Source organism: Rhipicephalus microplus, chromosome 4 (assembly GCF_043290135.1).
Source record: "Rhipicephalus microplus isolate Deutch F79 chromosome 4, USDA_Rmic, whole genome shotgun sequence".
In the NCBI taxonomy this organism is placed as follows: Eukaryota; Metazoa; Arthropoda; class Arachnida; order Ixodida; family Ixodidae; genus Rhipicephalus; species Rhipicephalus microplus.
The window spans coordinates 223,693,670-223,717,246 of NC_134703.1; the positions used below are offsets into that span (position 1 = coordinate 223,693,670).

General features: G+C 44.3%; 1 protein-coding gene across 1 annotated transcript; it reads left to right on the forward strand.

Moving 5' to 3' along the window:
• The first annotated feature begins 267 nt into the window (after window positions 1-267).
• Window positions 268-22,588, forward strand: LOC142814484 (uncharacterized). The gene is made up of 4 exons (XM_075893241.1): window positions 268-322; window positions 14,783-14,926; window positions 22,231-22,370; window positions 22,433-22,588. The coding sequence occupies exons 1-4, from the start codon at window positions 268-270 to the stop codon at window positions 22,586-22,588; spliced, it is 495 nt and encodes a 164-aa protein (XP_075749356.1).
• Window positions 22,589-23,577: the final 989 nt, after the last annotated feature.

Consider the following 23,577-nt stretch of genomic DNA (forward strand, 5'->3'; position numbering starts at 1 on the left):
TAGTTTAGCATGATGCTCTGAACGGTGCCACCAAGCCCCAGTGAAGCGCGCCACAGAACACCTACCAGTGCGCGCGCGGGTCATGTTCGGCCTTTTATGTAGTCCCGCCGATGTGCCAGATGTCGCTAGTGCGCCAAAAGGATCCTCCGGACGTGACGTGTGAAGCGTCGCATTATGATGGGGTTTGTTCTGCCATGCTGATAGCGGTAGCAGCGTCGTCCCAAGTTGCACGTGTTGGATACTTGATGACATCGGCGTTGTGGCGGAATGACCACGGCAACCCAGCAGGGAAGCACGTTCAGTCCTGTGAAAGCCAAGACATGTCAGTATAACGCAGAGCACGTAGTTTAGCATGATGCTCCGAAAGGTGCCACCAAGCCCGTTCGGAGCACGTGATGTACTTCTGCCAGCCACTGAGCACCCTTTCTTCTAATCTTTTCATTGATCAGGAGGGTTGCTTCCCTTCTAGAGCTTAGAAAGATTTCCCATTTTCTTTCAACATCATCTGTCGGTTCATCCGGTTGCTTAGCATGTCTGTGTTCCCTAGAGGCTTGCTGACGTTTTGCTATGGCTCTCTTAACTTCCTCATCTCATCAACTCTTGGGCTTGTGTCTTTTTTCCCGGGGTGACTTGTCACGTGCCTTAGAAGGCTCTAGCCTAACAGTCTAATTAAATTTGTGTATGTCCACACATTTTTATTATCCTCAGTGATTACTTTCTCAATTTGTTTAATAGCAATTTGTATTTGCCTTTCGGAATGAAAATTTTTCTGTAGTTACTCATTTTGCCTCCTTCCCACTTTCACTGCTCTTCCGAAACTTAGCTTGATACGTTTGTGTCACTACCCAGACTTATGGAGCCACGTTCATCTAGATGCATTCCCCTGAGCTTATCATACATCCTATGTGACATCAGTGCGTAATCTATAGTTGACTGCAGCCTTCCTACCTCCCATGTTATTTGCCCTTCACACTTCTCGGTACTGTTGCAAATGATCAAATCATGCCTTTCACACAAATCTATGATGATTTTGCCTGTTGAGTCAGTATACCCATTTATATCTTCTATGTGTGCATTCATATCTCCTAGTAAAATTATCTTGCACTCTCCTCCTAACTTCTGAATGTCATTTGATATACACTCTACCATTGCCTGGTTTTCCTCTCTGGCCTTTGCTCCCGTCCACAAGTACACGAAACCAAGGAGTGTCATTTGCCCTGCCGCTTTTCCTTTTAGCCATAAATGTTCCTTGCATCCCTGCTTGACTCTTTGCCAACCCATGCTCTTATGTATAAATGCACCAATTTCACCGCCCTTTTTGCTGCCCTAATTCTGTTATATTGCAATATTCTCATACGTAGTCTGGATTGCAGGGTGGTTGCTCCAGGTCCCGAAGATGTGTCTCCACAACCCCATATAGCATGAGCTCCTCCTGCCTCAACTGCTCGTCTATCTCTTCTCACTTTAACTTATTCCTGCCACCCTGCATGTTAATATATAGCCTACGTCTGACTTAGCTAGGCCCTTGTGCTTACGTCGATTTCTTGTCCCACGAACTTCGTCTGGCTTGAATATTTGTGCCCCTTTAGGTCTGTCTTTGGCTACACTGTTGGCCTCAGGGCTCTGGGTCCCCCTAAAAAAGCTAAGGCTTCGCAACCCATTTTGTTACCGACCCTCCTGCCTGTCGCACCACTGTGGTGAATGCCATCCTGTGCAAAGGGGCGAGCGCCGGGCTCGTACACGTCTTGGTTAACTTCCATTACGCTGTATCTGAGTTGCCGGCTCAAACCCTTGATCACACAATTGGCCTCCACTACCCTTCTTTCAATCCCACAAAGCTGTCCCCAGACCTCTGGGACTGTGCATATGGTCACATGCACACTCCCAGAGGCTTCTCGGAGCTTACCCATCTCATACTCTAACTTTCTCTGAAGGTTCTGATCCTTGCCCTTCAACACATCATTGAGCCCAGCATGAATAATGACTACATTTTCGCCCTCCATGCTGTTTTCAACAAACTCCTGAGCATTGGCCAGTGCATCCACCATGCTCTTCTCTGACTGTGCCTCCACCCTGACTCTCCCATGTTCCTTCACTGTCTCGAAGACGCCATCCCTAACCCTGGCCACGTTAGAGTCCCCCACCACTAGGACCCTTCTACGCTCCAATCACTGGCTTCCTGTTTGTAATGGCGCCCCTGTTTGCTTCACCTGTTTCTCTCTCTGCCATCTGTCCTGTGTTTCTGCCCTGCTTGAAGACTGCTGCGCCACCGAGCTGTATATTCTCGGAGCCTTCGTGCTGTGGCTTGGCACTGCGGCCCCCTGACCTCCCTTCTCGCCTGTTTCTTCCCGCCTGTGGCCTTCTCCGCTACCCCCGCCTGCCGTCTCACACCACTCAGGGCTGGGGCAAAGCGCCATTAGCTCCTTTACCCGCTGCTCTAGCTTGGTCCGCCCTTCCAGTTCTTTTCGAAGGTCGCCCTTCATTTGCTCTAAAAGGCTGGCGGTAGCCTCCTACCGCTCACGCGACGCTGCGAGCTGTTTTTGGAGTTCTATCCTCTGCTCCTGTTTCGCCCTAAGCTCCCCCTTGAAGCCTCTTGATGCTAGCCTCCATGCGCTGCACGGCGCCCCCAGTGCCTCGCACAGCTTGCACACGAAGCTCGCCTTGTGCACGTCGGCCAAACTCGTGAATGCTGTCTCATCTAAATAGCACCAGCGCTTGCATTATTCGCCCTGCACCAGCTCACTCTCGCTCGTGGTTTTGATAGCCTCCTTACCCATCACCCGCCTGACCATCATGGATGGATAGATGGATGAATATGGCTGTACCCTTTAGATTGGGTGGTGGCTAGCGCCACCAAGCCGTAATACTTAATGAACTAAAAACTATGTTTATTTATGTTTCCCTTAAATATTGAGGTTGAGGATTCGTACTTTGCAGTGAAGGGTTTATTTTCTTAGATACATATTTGCGTTGGTTGGAGACACTGGTAGTACACTAGTTCTTGCAGGTGATCTCAATATCGACGTTGCAAAGCCATCAGAAAGTCAGTTAGAACTTTGTCAAGTATTTGAATCCAATGGGTGTTCTAATGTTATCACCATCCCAACCCGCATTGACAAAAACACTGCGACAATAATAGATATGTTCATTACCAACATAGAAGCTTCGAAATGTTTGTCCGGCGTACTAAGCGCACCCATCAGTGACCACCTTCCTATCTTTATGCTGATAAACGAAACCGTAAACTGTGCGCCAGCCCAACTCAGAGAACCGATAGTTATTCAAAATATTATTGAATATACACTGGCTGCATTTCGCAAGGAGATATCGTTAACCGATTGGTCAGGCGTGTATTGCGAGCAAGTACCTGAAACCGCCTATGATATTTTCCATGACAAACTGATAAGGGTGTACAAGAAATGCTTTCCGTACAAACAGCTCAAGCATACGCGCAAAGCCAAAAAACCGTGGCTGACTAAAAGTTGTCTTAATGAAATAAAACGTAAAAATAAATTGTTCGAAAACTTCCTGAAAAACAAGAACGAAGAAACGCTTAAACGTTTCAAAGCCCAGCGAAATAAAGTAAACAGCCTGTTGCGTTACAGAAAGAGAACGTACTTAAACAGCATCTTCAACAAAGATGTAATGAATAAACAAGACTTGGCTTGGTCTAGGCTAAACAAATTTCTTGGCCGTAACGGTGATGACTTCAGGCCTACTGAGCTTGTGATAGACGGTGACGTTATTTGTAAGGATGATTTAGCAAACTTATTCAATGACTATTTTGTATCTCTAGCAAAGGAACAGTACAATTCAGCTTGTACCACATATTTGTCCGACAGTATCTCTGAGAGCGCGTTTTTGGCGCCAACAACAGCTGGTGAACTTTCACATGCTTTTTCGTCTGTGAAAAACAGCACGTGTTGTGACACATATGACATACAGATTAAGCCCATCAAACACGTATTAGATATCATTGCTGAATTATTAGAGCATATATTTAATCTTGCTTTTTCCACCGGAATTTTCCCACAAAAGTTACAAGTTGCAAAAGTGGTTGTGCTGTACAAAGGAGGAGATAAAAATGCACTAAACAATTACCGACTGATATCTATACTTCCAGTAATTTCAAAAGGTCTGGAAAAACTAATTCAAAAGCGTATGGTTTCTTTCCTAGATAAGCACCACATCATCTCTCATTCGCAGTTTGGTTTTATCAAAGGCCGTATGACTGAACATGCTCTTTTAGAACAGAAAGAATTTATACTAAATGCTTTTGAACGCGAACTACACACTTTAGGCATCTTCGTAGACTATTCAAAGGCGTTCGACACAATAAATCTCATTACGCTGCTAAAGAAATGTGCACAATATGGATTTTGAGGTGTTTTCTTACAACTCATTGAACCATACCTAATGTATCGGCAGCAGGAAGTAGTCGTCGGCAATCGTACCTCCAATTTACTAAAAATTTTAGCGGGTGTACCACAAGGTAGCATATTAGGGCCTCTGCTTTTTTGCATATACATAAATAATATTGTAAAAATTGACACGTCTGTAAAATGTATTATATACGCTGATGATACAACCTTGCTTCTTACTGCTGAAAATTATACAAACTTAATTAATGACGCAAATGAGGTACTGGCGAAGTTGGCCACGTGGACATGCGTTAACTGTTTAAAACTTAACACATCAAAAACAAAAGCTGTATATTTCAGGCCGAAAAATAAACAAACCCCTTGTCGTGTCCCATTAAAACTTGACAGTTCAGAACTTCAGATAGTACAGCGTATTGAGTGTCTGGGAATAATTTTCGATCAACGATGTCTTGGAACGCACACACTGAAAAACTATGTGGCACTATATCAAGGATTTCGGGCATATTATCCCGGGTGCGTTTCTCGCTACCTAAGACAGTTAAACTTCTCATCTATAAATCCCTGTTTTTATCTCACGTCAACTACTGTCATCTGGTTTGGGGTACGACAACTCTAACAAATATCCGCGAACTGCACGTCATACAGAAAAGGGCTGTTCGTGCCGTTGCAAATGCCCCATATCACAGTCACACCTCTCCCATATTTCACGACATGAAGCTGCTACCTCTACCTGAATACTACCGCGCAATGCTTGTGAAACGCTACCAGGCAGGATTAAAAGGCGACAACCTTTTAGGAACCATTGCCAACCTAAACCACCGCAAAGGTCTTTATAACACGCGTTTCAATCACACATGGCTTATCCCGCGCACGCGCACTAACTACGGCAAAGAAATGCTGCGCTTCCTCCTGCCGTTTCACTTGAATGCCATATCGTCTTCCATCTGAGTGACTGTTCTGATCGTAAGTGTAGTAAGCGTATGGACACATGCCCCATATTATTTTTTTTACTTTGGTGCTAATCTTGCGATCTTCTTTTCTTGCATCGTTACACTCTCTTATTGATATCGTATGTGTAAGGAAATAATTACGGTCATTTCTTTGAGTTTATTACTTTTCAATCTTCATGCTTTATTATGCTTATGCTTTATTATGCTTATGCTTATTATACTTTATGCTTTATGCTTGCTCAAATTTTTGTACATTGTCACTGCAATAAAAGTGTTGCCTATGCTGCCCATTTGTAAGGGGTCGTGGTCCCAGTCAAGCCCATTAAAGGCTTTTTGACCGCGGCCCTCAGCATCCCGAACGTTGAAATGAATAACTTCTTCTTCACTCGTGCCTTGACTTTAGCCAACAATCACATAAGCTCCTTTTAGTGAATTCTACCCGTTTAAAGTCTGTTTTGCCCTCCTTGTCCCTAAACACCAGTGCTTTGAAAAACTCTTTGCCATCATCCTGAACTATAGAGTGAAGCCCTTTACAGAACACTATCAAGTGTTCGGCAGTTTCCTCCTTCTTTCCACATGCACTGCATACCCTGTCCACCCCTTCGTATTTGGCCCTTTATGTCTTGGTTCGTAATACTCCTGTCCTGACCTCAAACAGTAGAGAACTACCCCGTGTATTATCATAGATTCTTTCCTTGGCGATATCCTGCTTAAAAGTTTGATAGATCTCTAGTGCGGACTTCTTAATCATGCCAATTCTCCACATGTCAGTCTCCATTTCCTTCACTTTCTTTTTAACTGATAGTTCTGTTTGGTTTGGCCACCTGCTCTTTTCCAAGTATTTACCAGTCAATTTCCTGGTTCGCTTCCTCCATTTTGTATCGACATTCTTCATGTTCAAGTAGCTGAATACCTTCCTAGCCCAATGCTCCTCCCGCATTTCTCTCAATGGCTTCTCAAATTTTATCTTGCTGCTAGCTTCCCTGCCCTCAAATGATGTCCATCCCATGTCTCCTTCTACTCCCTGATTTGATGCGTTCCCGTGAGATCCTAAGGCAAGCCTACCTATTCCATGTTGCTTAATTTCTAATCTTGCTTGAACTTCTGATCTCATGCACAAGACCGCATTGCCGAACGTCAGACCAGGAACCATGACCGCTTTCCATATTCCTCTCACAACATCATACCTATCGTAATTCCACAGTGCCCTGTTTTTCATTACCGCTGAATTCCTGTTACCTTTAGTGGACACGTATATTTCGTGTTCTTTTAGGTACTCGACCCCATTGCTTATCCATACGCCCAGATATTTGTATTTATCTGTTATCTCTAGCGTGACCTCCTGTATTCTAAGCTCACTACCTTCATTGTCATTAAAAGTCATGACTGCTAATTTTTCCTTACTGAATCTGAAATCTAACTTATCTCTCTCATTAGCGCAGATGTCCACCAATCTCGGCAAATCTTCCTTGTTGTCGGCCATTTGCACTATATCATCTGCGTACATCAATGCTGGTAGTGCCTGTTCAATGAGTTTTCCTGGTTTGACGAAATGGAGGTTGAAGCCCAGTCCACTTCCCTCTAAATTGGCCTCTAATCCTTGTAGGTACATAATGAATAATAAGGGTGACAGGGGCACCCCTGCCTAGGCCCCCGTTTGACCTATGCAGGCTTGGATACTTGTTTTTCCCACTTTATAATTACCTTGTTACCTTTATAAATATCCTTTAAAAAATCAGTGACTACATCTTCGATGTCTAGTGTGTCCAGTAATCCCCACAATTCCTCTTGAACCACGCTATCGAACGCTCCCTTGAAATCCAAAAATAGTAGCCACAGGGGCCTGTGTTCCTTTTCTGCTATTTCGATGCACTGCGTCAGCGAGAACAGATTGTCTTCCAACCTCCTGCGTTTCCGAAACACATCCTGCAGTTCCCCCAGCACCCCCTCATACTCTATCTATGCCTGCAGTCTTTCCTTTATAATCTGCATTGCCAGCCTGTAGACCACTGATGTCATTCTTATAGGGCGGTAGTTGTTTATGTCAGCTTTGTCCCCCTTTCCTTTATAGATCATGCTCATCCTGCTAAGTTTCCATCCATCGGGAACTTCACCATCGATTATTATTGTGCTCACTGCCTCTCTCAAAACCTGCTTAGACTTCGGACCTAATGTCTTTATCAGCCTAATTGGAATGCCATCTGGGCCTGTTGATGTACTACTAGGAACCCTTTTCTCAGCCCTTTCCCACTCTTGTTGTGAAAGTGGAGCCATTGCACTACTTGATTCGTCCTTGTGTATTGTAGTGCATAAAGTACTTCTTTGTTGAAATTTTTCTGTCACCCATGTTCTTATATATTCAATAGCTTCGTCCCCTTCTAGCTTAGCACCTTGAGCTGTAGTTATAAACCTCTGCTCTAGGCTCGTCTCATTTCTTAGGGAGTTTAGATGGTTCCAAATTTTTGCAGCTGCCTTTCTATTTTTTTATGTACTTCTGCCAGCCACTGAGCTCCCTTTCTTCTAATCTTTTCATTGATCAGAAGCGATGCATCCCTTCTAAAGCTTTTACAGATTTCCCATTTTCTTTGAACATCATCTGTCGGTTCACCCCGCTGCTTAGCATGACTGTGTTCCCTAGAGGCTTCCTGACGTTTTGCTATGGCTCTCTTAACTTCCTCATCCCACCAACTTTTGGGTTTGTGTCTTCTTTTCCGGGGTGACTTGTCACGTGCCTTTGCAAGCTCAAGCTCGAACAGTCTAATTAGATTCGTGTATGTCCACACTGTTTTAGTATCCTCAGTGATTACTTTCTCAATTCGTTTAGTGGCTATTTCAATTTGCCTTTCCGAATAAAAGTTTCCTGTAGTTGCTCATACTGTCTCCTTCCCCCTTTCATTGCTCCTCCAAAACTTAGCTTGATACGTTGGTGATCACTACCCAGACTTCTGGAGCCACCTTCATCTATGTGCATTCCCCTGAGCTTAGCATACATCCTATGTGAGATCAGTGCGTAATCTATCGTTGACTGCAGCCTTCCTACCTTCCTTGTTATTTGTCCTTCACACTTCTCGGTACTGTTGCAAATGATCAAATCAAGCCTTTCACACATATTCATGATCATTTTGCCTGTCAGGTCGATATACCCATCTATATCTTCTATGTGCGCATTCATGTCTCCTAGTATAATTATCTCGCACTGTCTTCCCAACTCCTGAATGTCCTTTGATATACACTCTACAATTGCCTGCTTTTCCTCTCTGGCCTTTGCTCCCATCCACAAGTACACGAAACCAAGGAGCGTTATGTGCCCTGCCACTTTCCCTTTCAGCCATAAATGTTCCTTGCACTCGTGCTTGACCGTTTGCCAGTCTGTACTTTTACAGCATGGATGGGATGGATGGATGGATATGGCTGTACCCTTTAGATCGGGCGGTGGCTAGCGCCACCAAGCCGTAATACCTAATGAACCAAAAACTATATTTATTTTTTTTCCCTTAAAAAGGGAGTTTGAGAATTCGTACTTTGCAGTGAAGGGTTTAATTTTCACTCTGCCTTGACTTTAGCCACCAATCAGATAACCTCCTTCTAGTTAAGTCTACCCGCTTAAAGTTTATTTTGCCCTCCCGGTCCCTAAACCCCAGTGCTTTGAAAAACTCTGCGCCATCATCCTGAACTCTAGGGTGAAGCCCTTTACAGAAGATTATCAAGTGTTCGGCAGTTTCTTCTTTCTCTCCACACGCACTGCATACTGTGTCTACCCTTTCGTATTTGGCCCGATATGTCTTGGTTCGCAGTACTCCCGTCCTGGCCTCAAACAGTAGGGAACTACCCCGAGAATTATCATAGATCCTTTCCTTGGCAATTTCATGCTTAAAAGTTCGATAGATCTCTAGTGCGGACTTCTTAATCATGCCCATTCTCCACATGTCAGTCTCCATTTCCTTCACTTTCTTCGTAACCGATAGTTCTTTTTGGTTTGGCCACCTGCTGTTTTCTAAGTATTTACCAGTCAACTTCCTGGTTCGCTTCCTCCAATTTGTTTCGACATTCTTCATGTACAAGTAGCTGAAAATCTTCCTAGCCCAACGCTCTGCCCCATTTCTCTCAATCGTTTCTCAAATTATATCTTGCTGCTAGCTTCCCTGCCCTCAAATGATGTCCATCCCATATCACCTTGTACTCTCTGATTTGGCATATTCCCGTGAGCTCCTAAAGCAAGCCTACCTATTCCACGTTGCTTAATTTCTAATCTTGCTTGAACTTCTGATCTCATGCACAAGACCGCATTGCCGAACGTCAGCCAAGGAACCATGACCCCTTTCCATATTCCTCTCACAGCATCATACCTATTGTAATTCCACAGTGCCCTATTTTTCATGACTGCTGCATTCCTGTTACCTTTTGTCGTCACGTGTATATTTCGTGTTCCCTCAGATACTCGGTCTCATTGCTTATCCATACGCCCAGATATTTGTATTTATCTGTTATCTCTAGCGTGACTTCCTGTATTCTAAGCTCACTACCTTCGTTGTCATTGAAAATCATGACTGCTGATTTTTTCTTACTGAATCTAAAATCTAACCTATCCCCCTCATTACCGCAGATGTCCATCAATCTCTGCAAATCTTCCTTGTTGTTGGCCATTAGCACTATATCATCTGCGTACATTATTGCTGGTAGTGCCTGATGAATAAGTTTTCCTTCTTTGACTAAAGAGAGGTTGAAGGCCGGTCCACTTCCCTCTAATTTTGCCTCTAATCCTTGTAGGTACATCATGAATAATAAGGGTGACAGGGGGCACCCCTGCCTAAGCCCCCGTTTTACCTCTGCAGGCTTGGATACCTGTTTTTCCCACTTTATAACTACCTTGTTACCTTTATAGATACTCTTTAAAAGATTAGTGACTACATGTTCCACGCATAGTGTGTCCAGTATTTCCCACAATTCCTCTTGAACCACGCTATCGTATGCTCCCTTGATATACAAAAATGCTAGCCACAGGGGCCTGTGTTCCTTTTCTGCTATTTAGATGCACTGCGTCAGTGAGAACAGATTGTCTACCAACCTCCTGTGTTTCCGAAACCCATTCTGCAGTTCCCCCAGCACCCCCTCATCCTCTATCCACGTCTGCAGTCTTTCCTTTATAATCTGCATCGCCAGCCTGTAGACCACTGCTGTGACTGTTGTAGGACGGTAGTTGTTTATGTCAGCTTTGTCCCCCTTTCCTTTATAGATCATGCTCATCCTGCTAAGTTTCCATCCATCGGGAACTTCACCATCGATTATTATTGTGCTCATTGCCTCTCTCAAAGCCTGCTTAGACTTCGGACCTAATGTCTTTATCAGCCTAATTGGAATGCCATCTGGGCCTGTTGATGTACTACTAGGAACCCTTTTCTCAGCCCTTTCCCACTCTTGTTGTGAAAGTGGAGCCATTGCACTACATGATTCGTCCTTGTGTATTGTAGTGCATAAAGTACTTCTTTGTTGAAATTTTTCTGTCACCCTTGTTCTTATATATTCAATAGCTTCGTCCCCTTTTAGCCTAGCACCTTGGGCTGTAGTTATAAAACTCTGCTCTAGGCTCGTCTCATTTCTTAGGGAGTTTAGATGGTTTTAAACTTTCGCAGCTGCCTTTCTATCTTTTTATGTACTTCTGCCAGCCACTGAGCTCCCTTCCTTCTAATCTTTTCATTGATCAGAAGGGTTGCATCCCTTCTACATCTTAGAAAGGTTGCCTATTTTCTTTCAACATCATCTGTCGGTGTACTCCGATGCTTAACATGTCTGTGTTCCCTAGAGGCTTCCTGACGTTTTGCTATGGCTCTCTTAACTTCCTCATCCCACCAACTTTTGGGTTTGTGTCTTCTTTTCCGGGGTGACTTGTCACGCGTCTTAGCAAGCTCTAGCTCAAAGAGTCTAATTAGATTCGTGTATGTCCACACTGTCTTATTATCCTCCGTGATTACTTTCTGAATTTGTTTAGTGGCTATTTCAATTTGCCTTTCTGGATAAAAAGTTTCCTGTAGTTGCTCATCTTGTCTCCTTCCCACTTTCACTGCTCTTCCAAAACTTAGCTTGATACGTTTGTGATCGCTACCAACACTTCTGGAGCCACCTTAATCTATGTGCATTCCCCTGAGCTTATGATACATCCTATGTGACATCAGTGCATAATCTATCGTCGACTGAAGCCTTCCTGCCTCCCATGTTATTTGCCCTTCACACTTCTCGGTACTGTTGCAAATGATCAAATCAAGCCTTTCACACATATCCATGATCATTTTGCCTGTCTGGTCGGTATACCCATCTATATCTTCTATCTGCGCATTCATGTCTCCTAGTATAATTATCTCGCACTCTCTTCCCAACTCCTGAATGTCCTTTGATATACACTCTACAATTGCCTGCTTTTCCTCTCTGGCCTTTGCTCCCGTCCCCAAGTATACGAAACCAAGGAGTGTCTTTTGACCTGCCACTTTCCCTTTTAGCCATAGATGTTCCTTGCACTCCTGCTTGACCCTTTGCCAGTCTGTACTTTTATGAATGAATGCCCCAATACCACCCCCCTTTCTGCTGCCTTCTGTGCTATTACAATATTCCCACGCGTAGTCCGGATTGTTCGGAGGTTGTTCCATGTCCCTGAGATGTGTTTCTACAAAACCGTATACCATCGGCCTCTCTTTCCTTTGCTTTTCTTCTATCTCTTCCCACTTCAGCCTGTTCCTACCAGCCTGCATGTTAATATACCCTATGTCTGAATTGGCTCGGCGCTTGTGGCTACGTCTATTTATGCCTTGGACTCTACCTATCTTAGATATTGGTGCCACTTTGGAATCGTATCTGTCCATACCACCTGTCGAAGAGTCTCCCTGGTTGTTTTCCTCGTTACTAGCTATCCTGCACCCCGAAGGGCTCGCTTGCCCCCCAAAAAGCTACTGCGCGTCCTGCAAATCGCCAACCCACCTCATGACCTAGCCGCCCATCGAAGTGAATACTGTCTCGTTGAAAACCCCCCCACCTATGCACCTCTTTGTTTATTTCCACCACCTCAAAGCCTTTCTCTCGACTCATCCGCCATCTCTCTTGGTTTGCGTTGACCACCGCTCTTTGCAGGTTGCTATCACGCACCGGTACCTCCGGTATCGTACATATCACTACCTGTACCTTAGGAGAAGTGGCGCGCATGTCATCGACGCCTTTCGCCAGTGTGGCTGCTAGTCCTGCTGCATCATCATTTAGGACGTCGTCTAAACCGCCTGAAATTATCACGAGGTTTCGTCCATCAGCTGTCGTTTTGAGCTTTGCGCTCGCTTGCCTTTTGACTGCTTCCAGCTTGCGTCCTGGGAACCTCTTGTCACCTGCAACCCTCTTGTCACTTCTTACCCTCTCTTTGATTCCTTCTGTCCATCGATTTAAATTCGAGTCCCCGGCGATTATCACATGCTGTGACTTTTCAGCTGGAGCGTTCTGCACCTGGGGGCTACTTGCACCTGTGACGCCGGCTGCTTTGTTCCCTCCCTTCCCCACCACTACCTCGCTGAAGCTGGGTCTTGCGACAGTTGATCCGGCTAAACCTGTTTTTTCCAAACTTGCTTGCTTTTCCTTCTCCACCGTTCTGGTTGCCGGTTCCCTACTGTTCTCTCGGTAGGTCGCTTCTTTGTTCAGCTTCACTAGCGCTTCCTCGGCAGGCTTCAGTCTTTCTCCCATTGCCCTCGTTTTCTCTTGCTCTGTCGCCAACGCAGTCTCGAGCTCGGCGATTCTCATCAGCAGTTCACTCTGGGCAACCATCATTTTCTCCATTTTTTTCTCGACCTCACATTGCCTACACTTCGCGTCAGCCTCTTCTCCATCCGCTTCTACGCTTGGGTCCACTTTCAAACCCACTCCACATCCTGAACACTTTACAGTCTTTTTAACCATGCCTTTCTGACACCAATTGTCCCTATACTCAATAATTACTAAACTCGAGCCCTGCACTTCGAAAAAAGAAAAGAAAGTCTAAGCTCTACTACAAAAATTCGCGTGTTCAATGTACGCGCACCTCCCCCACGGGGTAACAAAAAAAACAACAAAAGAATTTCAAACACACACACCCGCACTAACTAATAAATACCTGGTGTCTGGCCCCGAAAAAAACCGTACCATAAAATAAGTGCTACGAATATTTCAACCGCTGCCTTATAATTATAAAGACAAGCTCAAAACATGCAAAAACACTTATCTGCGCAGTCGATCCGGAGCACTCAAAGAAGACGTCCATCCACCTTGACAGCCCGAACTGAAAGTGAAAGTGAAAGTGGGAAGGAGACAAGATGAGCAGACTGGTGACTGCAGTGCCACGATGAGCCATGGTGCGAACTAATAAGAGTGGCCTCTCGCTAGGTGCTTTTCTCACGACCGTGCGCGGCCTAGATGCGAAATTGCGCGAACAATCTTAGGCACATCCCTTGCGGTGCGCCCGCGCTGGCTGGAGCGGTGCGGGTATGTAAAGGCGCCGCTGGCGGTGTTATGTGTGTGTCAGCGCTTCCTCCATTTCGGTGTTGTGCGGCGGTTTGCAATATTGCGATATTATTCCTTGCAATTATGGTGATGCTTGAGTGCTGACTGTTCTGATTGGACGTTAGTTCTGAATGCGCGGTGCGTTCTGACGTGCTTTAGTGAACGATGTCACACGGGTACTTGCTGCATGTGGTCGCTCTGCACTTTGATCCGGACCGTGTAGCGGTGACTAATACCGGTTTTCCACAAAAAAATTTGATCGCGCGCAACAACTTTGTCGCTGCTGCGCTGTACAGCATCGAGTTCGGTGCAGATGCCCTGACCGCGATCACAAGTGTCTGTGTGACACTGGCGGTATGAATATCGCATTATTTGCACTACTCGCACAGGTAGTCCAAGTAGCACAAAGGAAAAAAAAAGCTGTGACTGCGATATCGCCTGTCGGTGACCACACGTGAATGCTTATACCAAGTTAAACCGTTCAGTTCTGTACACTTTTGTGGCCCCTACTTCTTTGGCTGCTGCTTACATGACAATGCAAGAAAAAAACAGTCTACTAATTACATTAAAATTACGCAGAAAAGGTGCATCATACTTAGGCAAGTCTCTAGAAAATATAAAGCGTCTACAAAGAAGCCCATATACATGCTCGGTCTTGCAAACAAGCTTATTGCTCACGCTTTTGGCAAATTTTGTTGTTCGGGTTCTGCTGTCATGAGCCGCAGTGGACCACCGCATTCTACATATATTGTATGATTGGTGCGTCAAGTGGTCACTAGTAAATTGCGATCTGCATAAAAATCGAGTGCTTTGCCTTCAGCGCAACTTTAGCGTGCTCACTTTTTGCTTAACACCTAAATCTAAACCTCGTCGTACATTGAAGGCGTCATCATCATCAGCCTGACTAGGCCCACTGCAGGGCAAAGGCCAGTCTGCTCTGAACGGCAGCCACGGCAGCCATCCGGGCCCACTGCCCGGATGGCTGCCAGTCTGCTCTGAACGCCGACTGTCCAGTTGAGGCCGTATTTATAGATGAAGGGGGCGCCACCAGCGCAGTTGTCGGGAAAGCAGACGCCACGTCCGAAGGGGACGGTGAGTCGACGCGGCACGTGCAGATGAAACGGCAGGAGTGCGACTGCGCCCAGCTGAGCGTAGTATGTTGCTATCCGGTGGGCATATCAGGCCTGGGTGAGATACCCTGTCAGTGCCTGCAATGCGTAAATGCAGGAATTAGCAGTCGTGCCCGGACGGCTGCCAGTCTGCTCTGAACCTGCTCTGAAGGTTACTAAGATACTTTTCATTAACTCTTATTCTTAACTCTTCCCAAGCTAGGGTCCTGAAAACCTCCTGTAAACACGAGATGAATAGCACTGGAGAGATTGTATCTCTCTGCCTTACACCTTTCTTTATTGGAATTCTGCCGTTTTCTTTATGGTGGCTGTAAATTCACTGTAGATTTCTTCCAGTATGTTTATGTAGTGTTATTCGATGCCCTGATTCAGCAGTGCCTGCATTACTGCTAATGTATTGACGGAGTCGAACACCTTCTCGTACTCTATGAAGGCTATGTAAAGGTGTTGATTGTATGTGAAGGTGTTGTTTGATATGTTTATGGCACTCTATAACGTTAACACTATGGTACATTGCACAGTGCAGTTAAGTGTGGCGTATTTCGTTTGGTGCATATTCTTTTCATGATCTAGCAGTAATTTATTTTGGGCAAAACTATCAGTTATGGTCTTGTTGCTTTTTCCCACTTCGTAATGCAAATTATTTAATAAAAGATCACATCTCATGCATTAATAAAAGGACCAGGGCAGCAGAAGGCCTCGACACTTTGATCATGCACTACTATATTGCAATTTTCAACTGTAACTCAAAGACCACTGCTTGGCATATCTAATGCATAATAGATTGTATTGTTGCAACATTTGTCTGTGTAAACTTTTGGTTGTGAAAACCTGCTCAGACGATCAACAACAGCTGGTCCATTAGCTTTTAAAAAGCGCTCAAATGGTAGTCCAAGCCTACTGACTATAGCGCAGCGTAATAGTATTTGTCTAAAATATGTGGTCAATAGGTACAAACCAACAGCTGCGGCACTTTAAGCAAGTTATTTGCAGTTAAATAAAAGCTGGGAGCACTTGATCACAGCACTATTAGGAGTCTGTCACCATGTACAGATCTTTTGTACTTGCATGAGTTTCTGTGCTTCCAGGCTGATGCATAGCAGAGCAGAAGGAACCTACGTTGCTCGTTATTAAAAGCATAATCAAAAAATTCGATTTACCTCTTACAGCCATCCATTTCAACTAGGAAGTTTTTCTGGTTAGAGTTGGTTGAGAAGGTAAAAGTACTTATGATTTTTGGATGCTATAAGGCCCCCTGAGGAGGCTTTGGTGGTCAAAAAGAAAATGCTTTTTTAGCAGAAAAAACAAGGCAAGGCTCCTCTTGATTGTGATTAAAAAAGCCTTAGCTAGTCTTTGGCAATACAGTTTTAACGCCCTTCCTAATACCAAAGAAAGTCAACTGTTTTTCTAGGTCTTAAGCTCTTTTGCTGGCCTCCGAACAACGTTATATTAAGCTCTATTTTTCATCTTTATATAGCTTCTTTCCTATCCTTTTATAACAAACTGCTAATACCTGAACATTAAATGTCTAGAAATTCAAATACGTCTGAAGTCAAGATTGTCACAAAATATTCGGATTTTCTTTAGCGTGTCAGGATGGTGTCATAACGTATTGAATTTCACTGTAATGAATAGAGTATTTTTGCTCTGTTTTAACAAGTGCTGTTTCAATTGCTAGCGATTTGCACAGATTGTCAAACACATCACAAATGATCTAATAACAAATGCCTCAACTTAGTAAACAAAAAACTTGCATAATTCAAATGTGGTGTTTTATTGTAACTCATGAAGAGGGTAACATCATTCAGTAAAAGCATTGCTGGTGATATCCATAGTCATAGAAATAATTGAATTTAAGTAATTAGTATTGAGTTTCCACTTTGTTGCATGCATATGTAGTAGCACCATATTTATCCTCTTCTTCATGCCTCTGCATTTCATTATAAACATTTGAACAAACCGGAAGTGTCGTAATATTATTGCCTGTCTTTGTCATATTTCACTCTGACTTAACATAGCATTTGATGCTAGATGCCAAAAAAAAAGAGATTAATATGTCACATCTCCCATTCACCACAAAGAGGTTTCTTTCTAAGCTATTTTTCAAGGCAGTGACGTTATTCAGCATTCTGCTGTAGAGCATATGAGCAATACTGTTTGTTTGTACAAGACGCTACACCATCGGTTACATACACATGCTTTTTTGGTCTACACATGTAGCTTTAAAAACCATCAGTGTAAATGCGGCGGTCCTTATTGGAATATGAAATAGTGCATTAAAAGAAAGAAAGTCTGTATCTCTAATTTGACCCTAAGGTAAATGGAAATGGTACCGTACAGTCAGGGGTGGATCCAGCCAATCATTTTAGGGGGAGGGGGGTTGCTTAAAGTAACACCGGAGAGAGGGGCATGGTCATTACTTTTCGTTGTCTTACTAGCTTAAAAACTCTATCATAGCATAAATACTATTATAGTGCGCTTAAAGGAATCCGTCATTCGTCCTAATTGGTGATAACAAGTGAACGGCAAGCGCTGAAGAGAAGGGGAAGGGGAACTGACAGGCTTTGGGGTGGGAGCAATCGCCTCTAGCACCCCCATTCTGGATCCGCCACAGTGTGCAGTTCTGCATGAGATCGCAGGATTGATTCCAAACCTCAGGAGTCTCATTATAATAGTTGTGCTATGTACTAGTGCCCTAGTTCAATGCACTCAGGGAGATTATGAGACCAAAAAAATTAACCTTTTATTGAAACAGTGCATCTCATAACCAGATTTTAGTTTTGCGACATGAAACCGTCGCACTTAAGTTTAATAATTCTTCTCTAAACCAGCACAGATGTACAGTGCTTGCGAAATTCTGCTCCCAGTTTTTTCATGTGAATGTGTGGTTCATCACAAAATTTATGGCATTATTTAGCTGTGTGATTTTTCAAGGCCTTCCCTATTGCCATGACCTTTTTTTTTGCATTTGTTCAAACCAGAAGGCAAGTTCACCAGGGAACATTTACTGCATGGGAGGATGTTTGAAACCGTTGCTTATGTGTTCAAGTTGGCCCATACACACATCTTTTGCAAATCAACACAATTTCTTCATCTTCATTAGGCAAACTAACTCTATATAATTGTCCAGCAGTCATGCAGCTATACTGTCAAAGAAATAATGTTTTAGGACAAATAGAAATGTTTAATATTAGTTACTGACAAGAAAATGTAAAGTTAGGCGTCTGACATAATCATATGGTGGTTTTGGGATGTTAAACCCCACATATAAATCCCATAACACCTGAAATTTCACAAAAGAATTCTCCTCGTGTCTGTAAAACAGTAAATGCGTGTGTATTCAAAACAGCATTTCATTAGAAACACAGGTGTGCATTTTTCTTAAAGGCACTTCTATATTGAATTAGTGTCTGAGACCAAGCAAGGGCCCCATTTCAGATCATGTTTCAGCTACGAGGGGTGATATCTCGGGATTTTACAGTAGTATGAGTTTGCAGGTAGTGCTTGGGCCAGTGTGCATCTCTCACTTTAAAGTACTAAGAACACGGAAGCTTGTACCCCTACGAAAGAAAAGAAACACAGCATACCAAATACGTTTGCACTGTTTCAAGTTTTAGTGCACCACGGTGAAACTTGCATGTCCACCAAACAAGTTCATTTATTTATTTATTCATTTATTTATTTATTTATTTATTTATTTATTTATTTATTTATTTATTTATTTATTTATTTACAGGATTTCTGCTGGCTTCAGAGTGAAGCCATAAGCAGGAGTGGGTAACACATATAAATATAGCAATAAAATGTGTCTCAGCTAGAAAGAACACTACATACTCACCTCTCTATCTCACCATCGTAATCCATTATTCTTTCTTTTTCCCTTTCCCTTCCCCTAGTGTAGAGTAGCAGGCTAGAGCAAGCTATCACTCAGGCCGACCTCTCTGCCTTTCTTTAAATAAACTTACCTCCTCCTCCTCCTCCTATAAGTATAGCACACTGAACATTTTCATAATATATTACGTACAGAGAATGCCGCGGACACACAGGCTTTAACGTGGTAAAAAAGAAATATACAGTGCATGACATGCAATTGCGCATATCATAATACCTATATAAGTGCGTACTAACATCACTTGTGTACTAACAACGCAACGTCACAAAACAAAGAGTACAAATATGGCAGGAAGACACGCTATAAGTTTTTTAGCTCCGATAAGAATGACGCCACTGTCGTCGCCTCCACGATCCCATCAGGGAGGCGATCCCACTCGTGTACAGTTCGCGGGAAAAAAGAGCCCATGTACAAGTTCGTTCTGCAAGAAAATTCCTGTAATTTTTTTGAGTGATCCGCCCGCGTGGGTCGTCGCACGACTTTTTCTATATACGCACTTGAATCACTGCCAAGCTTATCGTGGTAGAGCAGATACATATATTTTAGTCTTTCGCGATATCGCCGCAAATGTAAAGCTTCCAAGTTCACTGTCTGAAGCAAACCAGTGATTGACGTAAGGCGATTGTATGAGCGAAAGATAAATCGAGCAGATTTTCTTTGTAGGTTTTCTAGTTTATCAATATTTTTCTTTGTGTACGGGTCCCAGACCACGCAGGCATATTCCAAAAGGGGATGAACGTAGGTTTTATATGCTAATAGTTTTATTCCTTGCGTTGACTGTCGTAACGATCTTCTAAGATATCCAAGCTTTTTCATGGCTTTCTTTTCTAGAAAAGTGATATGCTCATTCCACCGGAGGTCTGAAGTGGTTATTAAACCTAAGTATTTATAACGATTTACAGCACTAAGACAGCGACCATTTATTGAATACTGGAAAGTAAGTGGTGCCTTCTTTCTTGAAATTGTCATTGAGACGGCTTTTTAGTATAGATGCTCATCTGTCATTTTTCACACCAAATATGTAGTTTGTCCAGGGCACTACCTAATAATGCCTGGTCGGCAGGTGTGTTTACTTCCTCATAAAGGATGCAATCGTCCGCGAACAGTCTGATTTTGACAGGTATATAGTTTACGATATTATTTATATAAACTGGCCCCGCCGCGGTGGTCTAGTGGCTAAGGTACTCGGCTGCTGACCCACAGGGCGCGGGTTCGAATCCCGGCTGCGGCGGCTGCATTTCCGATGGAGGCGGAATTGTTGTAGGCCCGTGTGCTCAGATTTGGGTGCACTTTAAAGAACCCCATGTGGTCTAAATTTCCGGAGCCCTCCACTATGGCGTCTCTCATAATCATATAGTGGTTTTGGGACGTTAAACCCCACATATAAATCAATTTATATGAACTGAAAAGAATAGTGGCCCGAGAACCGACTCTTGGGGAATGCCTGATTGCACAGGTGCCGGACGTGAACACGAGCCGCCAACTGATACGCAATGACTCCTAGACGATAAGTATGACTCTATTCATGAGAAAAGTGAGTTATTTTGTAATATGGGTTTTAATTTTAACAAAAGATCATGGGAGACGCGATCAAATGCCTTCTGGAAGTCCAAAAAAATTGTATCGATTTGACTGTGTTTATTTAAGGCTGAGGCAAACTCGTGTATTGTCTTAAGGAGTTGGGTAACCGTCGACATTTCCTTACGGAAACCATGTTGGCGGCAATCAATCAATTTATTTTGTTGCAGAAAGTTAGACAAGTGCGTAAAAATAATATGTTCTAGCAGTTTTGAGCGGGTACACAGTAAATATATTGGTCTGTATGACGTAATTAGTGAAGAATTTTCCGCCTTAGGGATCGGAACAACCTTCGCGCGCTTCCAATCTCTCGGGAGTTCTGCAGTGGACAATGTTTTTTTTGAATATAATAGATAAATACTTTGAACACTATTCTGCATACCTAACTGGAAATTCGTTCGGTATGCAATCAATTCCTGGTGATTTCTTTATATTTATTTTAACCCTTTGCGACACGGCGTGTACAATTGTGCACGTGACTTTTAATAGACGTTTTGTGAGTCACAATCGTCGTCATTTCAATTTGAACCGCTCAGCCAGCATTCGAATTTCCCGCTAATAAAAACGGTGCTGCTACCTCGTGAATGTCGCGCCAACTTCTTTACCAAAACAAGATAGGAAGATGGATACCTCGTCGTTCTACCGCGCGCCAAGTAGGTGCTCTTGGTTTTGTCTTTTTTTCTCTAATTAAAACATGTTGTGATGTTATGTTTGGGTTCAGGATTCACTCCAGAAAGAATGATGCAGCACGCAAGTGGACAAACACACGTAGGACATCTTTACACACACGACAGGACTCAACGAATAGTAAAAGTTACATTTGACATAAGGGGTGCTACGCGAAATAGTCAAGAAGTAGCGTACAGTTTTTTGTCGGAGCCGATGAGGTCGCCGAGTCGAGGACGTCGTGCGTAGACCGTCTGTCCGATGCCGTAGCTCGGCTCTTGGTCTGGCCGCGTGAAGTCTCGGAGGTCCACTCCGCGGCAGTTGATGCCGGGACGCTGCGCCCAAGGGATTCCAAGGCTGGGCTATCGTTCGCTGGGCGTCCGGTTCATGGGAGAACCCGGAGCCCTACCTCCTGCTGCCTCGACTTCGAGCGCTCCCGCCTGTTCCGCTATGAGGAGATCGGGCCAGTGAACGTGCACGAGGCCGGGCCAAGGCCTTGACGCTGTGCGCAGACGGGCACACTCAGGGTTAGGCCCACGAGCACGCACAGGCCGAGGGCATCCACCGTGGAGCGGGTCCCTTGGGCGCAGCGTCCCGGCATCAACTGCCGCGGAGTGGACCTCCGGGACTTCACGCGGCCAGACCAAGAACCGAGCTACGGCATCGAACAGACGGTCTACGCACGACGTCCTCGACTCGGCGACCTCATCGGCTCCGACAAAAAACTGTACGCTACTGCTTTACTATTTCGCGTAGCACCCCTTATGTCAAATGTAACTTTTACTATTCGTTGAGTCCTGTCGTGTGTGTAAAGATGTCCTACGTGTGTTTGTCTACTTGCGTGCTGCATCATTCTTTCTGGAGCGAATCTTGAATTCAAACATAACATCACACATGTGTTAAAGCAAAAGTCGAGCTTGTACGTTAATATAGAAGGGCTAAAGATCATATTATTGTGATTATGTTTTCTACTGTACCAATATTTATGAAGCGGTGGTCACGTTTACGATGGCGTGTTCATTTGTACACAACGTGTCACCATAGCACTCCGTTAGCGGTCGCCCTGTCAACCTTCTGTTACTGCTGCGGATGTAGCTTATCTGCTTGTGTCGGTTGTATTCTGTTTCTAGATATCCGCAATTATGCCCGAACAAGGCCAAGTGCTGTAAACTTGGCGGTTGATCAGCTTTTTGAAGCTATCATGAATGGAGACGTATCAGACGCTGCGCTTTCAGACGATGAAGTCGCCGATGCACAATTTGTTGAAACGGTAAGCATAATGTGGAGAAACGTTTTGCTAGCTGCTGCATCATTTTGTGTTTACAATTGCAGGAAACTGCATCGGACGAGGAGCAGGGCCCTACATTGCATCCGGCAGAATCTGAGACTCGTCACAGTGACAGCGATGAGCCGCCACCGAAAAAAGTGAAGCAAGTCAAGTGGCTCGCAAAGGCTTTCGATCCAGGCGATACGCGCTGCACCTATTAGCCGCTTGGTGGGTACGCGCCAGTGGAACCGCCAGAGTATTTCGCGAAGTACTTCACCGAAGACGTGTTTGAGGACTTAACAAAGCACACAAATATCTATGCCTCGCAGAACACAGGAACATAACTTTTGTGCTCTGTTCAAGAGATGAAGGTGTTCTTTGGGATTTTGATTTACATGGGAGTTCTGAAATTCCCACGTGCCCGCATGTATTGGCAAAGCGGTACACGAATTTCTGCAATTGCAGATGCAATGGCGGTAAACAGAATTTTTAAGCTGCGAAGCGCATTGCGCATAACCGACCAGAATGAGCCAAGTGACACTTCTAGCGATGAAAAGTTCTGGAATGTGAGGCCGCTCCTTGATGTCATTAGGTCCCGGTGCCTTCAGCTTGAGGAGCTTGAGCATAACTGCATTGATGAGCAGATGGTGGCATTTTTAGGGAGGGTCCCAGCCAAGCAGGTTGTGAAGAGCAAGCGAAACCCTGTAGGGGTCAAGATTTTTGTGCGGTGCAGCATGGATGGCTTGGCGCATGATTTTGAGCTGTAGCAGGGCAAAGGCACAGGCATCGACCGTGAATTTTCCTACCTTGGGCTAGGGGGATTTGTTGTAATGAGATTTGTGGAGTCATTTCCGCAGAACCGCAACCTCAAACTGTTCTTTGACAATTATTTTGCGTCTGTGTTGCTTCTGAGGGAGCTAAAATCAATTGGAATCCTTGCTACTGGTACAATTAGGTCCAACAGGCTGCTGGGTTGTCAGCTGAAGGGAGAAAAGGAAATGCGAAAGGACGAGCGTGGGAGCACCGACATCAAGGTGACGGAAGTGGGAGACGTCGCTCTTGCGCGATGGAAGGACAACAATCTTGTGACGGTGGCCTCAACACAAGTTTCCACTGGCGAAACTAATGCTGTTAGCAGGTGGAGCTCTTCAAGAGAGGAGCGCATTGAAGTGGAGTGCCCACAGGCTATACTTTAGTACAACCGCCACAT